The sequence below is a fragment of the Malaclemys terrapin genome, chromosome 14, assembly GCF_027887155.1.
Source record: "Malaclemys terrapin pileata isolate rMalTer1 chromosome 14, rMalTer1.hap1, whole genome shotgun sequence".
In the NCBI taxonomy this organism is placed as follows: domain Eukaryota; kingdom Metazoa; phylum Chordata; order Testudines; family Emydidae; genus Malaclemys; species Malaclemys terrapin.
The window spans coordinates 20695537-20701696 of NC_071518.1; the positions used below are offsets into that span (position 1 = coordinate 20695537).

Genomic DNA, 6160 nt, shown 5'->3' on the forward strand with positions numbered 1-6160 from the left:
GAAAATCTGAGCTTTTTGATCTGAAAATGGATGTTTCAACAATTCTGTTGGTGAAATTGTTCAAAAAGTTTTGGTTTTGTTCCAATGAAGAACAAAACCAAAATTTGAAACCTCAAAAGTTGTCATGAAATGGAACTGTTGTTACCTGGTGAGCTCTACTATCTATGGTCTAGCCCCTAATTATCCTCTATTCTCCCTTCTATGTATAACATGCAGCACCTTTATGTAGATCTCATATCACTGAGTCTTGCTCTGAAAACTCCACTTGTAAAAGAAAAGTAGCAGAGATGAACAACAGTTTGGGAGCTGTGTGAGCTGTATTCCCACACCACGAGACAAAGATAGCAAGGCAAGATACCACCAGTATAATAGCAAGGAGCAAACGTGGGATGTTTGTGGTAGGACAGTAATGTTTTCAGGGCTCTACATTTTCCTCTTCAGTTGTTCATACTGATATATGCAGTAACATTAATTTCTGTATTCTCAGAACTATACAGTAAACAGTATTTTCATCTTTTAAGTTGTTGAAATCTTTCACTTAAAGTAAATATGGTACTAAATAAAGGGAATGACTGCTGTCAAACCAGTCCTTTGATAGTTCGTTCTTAATTTGGAAATAAACTTAAATTTTAAAGGGAATAAATCTCTCAACCCTCAGTACACCTTAAGTAATACAAATAAAACTATTGAAAATAAACATTTATTAAACAATTAAAAACAAAATAATGTTGGCAAATAAATTAACTTAATGAACACATGTGGAGATTCCCAAAGATGAGAGTAGGAAATGCAGTCATACAATGTAAAACTCCTTCAATTACATTTCTAGACACATTAACAGTGTCATCTAAAAGATATCTTTTGGAAGCAGAACAGAAGAGCTAAATTCTGAGTACGACAAGAATATTTCAGTACTCAATGAGAAAAGGAAACTGAATTGTTCAAGGGACATGGGTTACAGATTAGTCCACTTTTATTACATAAATTGGCAATGGCCAAATATCATTACCATATAATGGCTCTTTGGTGAACAACATGAATTAAGTTGGTAGTTTACATCAAGTTCTCAGTGGGCATGTGTCCACATCACAACTGGCACATTTGTTCAGTTTCAAAGCATTAAATATATATGAAGTCTGAACCCTCCTCTTACCAAAAGTAGCCTCTCCTGATCTTGTTTGAGATACACTGGCATGGCAACATAAAGAAGCTTGTACTGTTGATACCCATGATGTACCTAACCTGTTCTTTCGCAAATGAAGACTTCATCCTCCAGGGCTGAATTTAAAAGAGATGACATATTATAGTCTGCTATTGCAATCTGCATTACTTCCCACTATATTAGAGTCCATCTTTAGTGGATTGATGTGTTTATATTTTGGTTGGATATTAACATGGACAGTAAGATTGTTAAGGTTTTGTATTACAACTCGGTGAAGCGTACTGTCTTCTTTCATTAGCTCTTCAACCTTCTTATCTGTTGACAAAAAAAGTTTCTTTTCTCCTGTATAATCTGGATCTTTCGGATACAGCTCATCTCCTGAAAAATATTAAGTTTTAATTCAATAATTTTATTTTTCAGTGATCTAGCAATTTTTAGGATACAAGCTACTTTACTATCAGTATTTGAAAATGCGTGGGAATGGAGTTCAGAGTACAATCAGATTTAAAAGAAAATTGCTTCCAATCTTTCCCAAATTTCAAGATGGCCATGAAATTCCATAATAGCCACCAGTGATGCAACACTGCTGGTTCCTGGAATCTAATGGAACATTCAAGTTCTAAGGCAGCTTTTCCAGATACTAAAATGAATTTTATTTTTTTATTATATACAAATAAAGAAATATCCAAGAACCTCATGTACACTAATGAATATGGTCTCAGTGCATCCTTGACATAAGTAATTAGATATTATAGACGGACAAATGAGGCAGAGATTAAGTGACTTTCCCACTTTACACAAGAAGTTGCAGCAGACTAAGAACAGAAAGCAGATCAGATTACCCAGTTTTGTTTAAAAACTGATCTTGGTGGAAGGATCTTGTCCAGCCTTTTATGGAGAGCAAGTGTAATATGATGAAAATATAGAAAGGAAATTAGGAGGCAGAAGAAAGACCAACTGTAATAAATAAGAAAATTAGAGAGAAGGTGACCAGAAAAAGCCAAAAAGATATAAGAAGGAGAAAATAGCAACATAAAGATACAATTTATGCCCTTTTGAAGAAGGAAAAAAAAAAGCAACAGGAGAGGAAAGAAGATAAAAACTAAAATGTTTAAATAGGCAGGTAGCAGCAAGATAAAGATATTAAAAAGATGGACTAGCTAATAATCACTCGGGGTACTGCAATGTTTGGAACTCTTGCTTAGCAAGGAGTGCAGGATCAGATCTATTGCCCAAATAAGGCCAGTAGGATGGGGCTCTAACTCATCCTGCAGACAAAAATGAAAAACAAATAAAATAATCGTACCCTTCAGCATGAAAAGTATGACAAATTAAAATATTAATGACCCCCACAATACCCTGTATGAGAGTTAACACTTATTGACAATCTGATTAAATGTAGAAATTACCATACTGATCAGACCAGTGGTCTGTCTAGTCCAGTATCCTAAGAATGGCCAATATCAACTACTTCAGAGAAAGAAACCCTGCAATAGGCAATTATGGGCTAATCTACTCTCAAGGAAAATTTTTTCTGCCTTTTTTCTCCCTAGTAGTCAGTTGGCCCCAAAGCTCGAGGGTTTATATCCCTTCCAATGCTCTTTTATGGTAATAAAAGCTCTTTCACTTGGTTAATTTACCTGGTAACAGATGAATGTAGCCATCTGAAGCAGCCAAAACAACAGGCATCCAACGTTCACACCCTTCTAAAGCACGGTCGGAACCAAACCTATGCAGGTCACAAAGTGAAGTAAAGTTGCACAGCCTACATAATTCATAGAACTGAGGTGGAGCAAACCATATTTCTTGAGACTTAAAGAGTTCAATAGCTTCTGGAGGGGTTGACCACTGTAAAAGGAAGACAAACATGAAATAATATTTTCTTCTTGAGCTCTTTTGGTGAAATTCTATCAATTGCTTAAACCTTACTGAAACCCTGAGCAGTGGCAAAGAAGGCCTTGTGTGAACCCTGGGATCGATAACATCTTATCTGAACAGTTGACCCTATTAACGTTCTGGATTCCAAAAAGAGGTAAAATTTTCAGTGTGTTGCCCGCAGATTTAGATTGAAATGGAACTGTACTGGTGAGTTATACACACACCAAAAAAATCCCACACACACACACACCACAGTTTCAAAATGGTAGCATTTTAAAATATTTCTTCTGCAAAAATGTTGATTTTTTTAAATTCATAAGACACTTGAGGACTACACGTAAGTGTGCCAAATTTGGACTTCAATGATGTTTTTAAAAGGGGATATTAACTCTGCTTTCAGGGTATGATAAAGACTTCCATTGAATAATGCAAAAGTCAAAGCAAATTCAGCTACAAAATTGCTACAAATGCCTTCATTATTAAGTGGAAATTTACCTCAGAGCACTTGCTTCTTAGCCAAGGAGAGCATTCAGTTTTCAGAAATTAGAAAAACCAGATACAGAGTGTTAACTTCATGTCAGTTATATTTTCTATATGCATGGAATTCTTCCATTATTACCTAAATGTTGGTTTCATGTATCAAGACTATGGTGTATGGGCCTTTACTGACACACCTTTCCCTCCATGTTCTTGTGAATGACATCCACAATACATTTCTGATGAGATATTGGTAAAAAGTAAACAAATATTTATCATCAAATATTAACTTGTTCAAAACAAGTTCTCTGATGTTTTAAACTTTGGATTGTGTTTCATGGTATGTAGTTTCTATCAGAGACAAAGAAACATTGGTAGTGTCAAAAAAATGTAGTGTACTTGTACAAGGGACCACAATTATTAGACAACCATCTCTGTCTTGAGACCACCCCAGAGTATCCCCAAGCATATAGACTATCAAGGGTCACATCCCTCTAATATTGCATAATGTGGGTGTATGATAGGTGATTATAACAGGAGGATCTGCCCGTTTAATAGTTCAGGGAGCAACCAACTCCCCACCCCAGAGAAAATCCCAGAGACAGATTCTAGGAAGAAACTGAAGCAGCTGATTAGCACCTCATGACTGGCCCACACTCTCAGCTGGACAATATAAAGAAGTCAGTTCCATAAAAGGGTAGGATTAACTAACCATCCAGTGAACAGAGCAGGAGGTGGCAGGCAGTTCTTGAGCCCTCTGGGGTTGGAAAGGGCCTTACCAAGTAGCTACCAAGAGCAGAAGACCCCAGTCTGAACGCCTATAGAGTGTTATTTGTGTTAGAAAAGCATACAAAAAAGTTTCTCTCTTTGTGGAGACAGTAAACAGGGCCCTGAAGAAAGGGACAGAAACCTAACATGGACACGGCTGACTGTCTATCCCCAACAAGGGACTAGGGCCACCAGTATACAGGGATCTAGAAGTGGGTCACCTTTTGATGGTCTTCTGTGGTTGATGTATTTATCCTCTGGAAGTCTAATAGCTCCTTCTAGTCACATGGCATGTGGGTGTATATGGGTTAATCATCTAAAATTCAATCACCTACTACCTTGTACAAAATATGTAATATATAATAGGTTTCAGAATGTCAGTAAGTGTATGGACATCTGGAATCTGGCAGATCAACTCCAAATGGTGCTGCACAAGGGTGCAGGTTACAAGATGTACAAGGACTCTATAGGAAGTACATCTACATAATCACCTACTTGACCAGCACTATGTTGGAGGTATGAAGGCGTGAGGGGTAAGGAAATGAATGTTGCATAGGAGTGGCCCCTCCTGGGCCCTGCCTATAGTTTCCAGGGGATGTAAGGGAAGTATAGGGAAAAATATGAGGTGTTTGTGGTGATGAAACCTACCTGGAAGCCTGTCACCTCCTGCTCGTCCTGCGACGTGTGCGGAGGCCGTTCCTCAAGGCAGCACAGGTAGAAGGCAGTGTCGTAACGCCGGTCGCCCCGGCCAGCCCTGGGCACCGGAGTCAGCCAGTTGCCCCACTCGTGCAGCGCCCAAATGTTGGGGACGCAGCGCAGGTAGCGGCAGAGCTGCAGGAAGCAGGCCGGGTCCTGCTGCACCCGTCGCCGCCACTCGGCGAGCTCCGGGCCCGGCGGCAGGTGGTGCTGAGGCAGCAAGCGGGCCGGGCCGGGATCGGAGGAGGGGCCGGGGCCCGACACCAGCAGCAGGATGCCCGCCTCTTCGAAGGTCTCCCGGATGGCGCAGATGCGGAAGGCCACGTCCCCCGGCAGCGGCGAGCCAAGGCCAGCCCGGTCGGTGGCAAAGACCGGAGCTCGGTTACCGCCCGGCGGCGACGGCCGCACAGAGCCCAGCCCGCAGCGGGGTAAAGCGGGCAGCAGCCCCAGCCAGTCAGCAGAGAAGTCGGCTGCCTCCAGCAGGCCGCCCGGGAAGACATGGGCGCTGGGCAGGAAGCCGCTCCGAGGGCTCCGCTGCAGCAACAACATCTCGTAGTCAAAGGGGCGTAGCGGGGAGCGCACCGCCCGGGCCGGTGCCCCGCTCCCGGCCGCCAGCAGCAGCGTAGCCGCCTCTCGCCAATGCCGCAGTCGCGGGTTCATACCGGCATGAAGGACAGGAAACGTGGTGGCCTAGCCGCTCTCCTCGTGTACCACCCACCCCGGCTCCATCGCCCCCAGCTCCCTGGGAGGAGCCACTGCACCTGTGAGGCTTAAGCATGCTTCTTAATGGACAAAAGCAAGGAGGAGTACTTGTGGCACCTTAGAGACTAACAAATTTATTTGAGCTAGGGTTACCATATTTTAAGCCTCCAAAAGGAGGACACTCCACGGGGCCTTGGCCCCGCCCCCCATCTGCCCCTTCCCCAAAGTCTCCGCCCCCTCCCCTGCTTCCCGCGAATATTTGATTCTCGGGAAGCCTGAAGCAGGTAAGGGGCGTGTGGGGGGAGGAGACGCGGCCCAGTCTGCCCGCCCCGGCGTCTCCAGCCTGGGTCAGCCTGCCCAGCACTGCCCGTCCCGGGCCGAGCACCCCCGGCCCACCCAGCACCGCCGGCCCCCGGGCCCCCGGCCGAGCACCCCCGGCCGGGCCCCGCTGACCGCCGGCCCAGCTCCCGAGCCCCC

The 6160-nt window shown here is 43.6% G+C and overlaps 1 protein-coding gene across 1 annotated transcript; it reads right to left on the minus strand.

Moving 5' to 3' along the window:
- Positions 1-684: 684 nt before the first annotated feature.
- NUDT19 (nudix hydrolase 19) lies at positions 685-5751 on the minus strand. The gene is made up of 3 exons (XM_054049342.1): positions 4934-5751; positions 2803-3010; positions 685-1540 (listed from the first exon to the last, which is right to left on the minus strand). The coding sequence occupies exons 1-3, from the start codon at positions 5639-5641 to the stop codon at positions 1302-1304; spliced, it is 1155 nt and encodes a 384-aa protein (XP_053905317.1). The 5' UTR covers positions 5642-5751; the 3' UTR covers positions 685-1301.
- Between the last annotated feature and the right edge of the window lie 409 nt (positions 5752-6160).

Excerpts from the sequence above, each read along its gene's own strand:
- NUDT19 (XM_054049342.1), bottom strand. The coding sequence starts at position 5,641 with ATGAACCCGCGACTGCGGCATTGGCGAGAGGCGGCTACGCTGCTGCTG. Across the intron at positions 3,011-4,933 it reads AGGAGGTGACAGGCTTCCAG|TGGTCAACCCCTCCAGAAGC; the intron begins GTAGGTTTCATC and ends TTCCTTTTACAG. Across the intron at positions 1,541-2,802 it reads CTACATTCATCTGTTACCAG|GAGATGAGCTGTATCCGAAA; the intron begins GTAAATTAACCA and ends AATATTTTTCAG.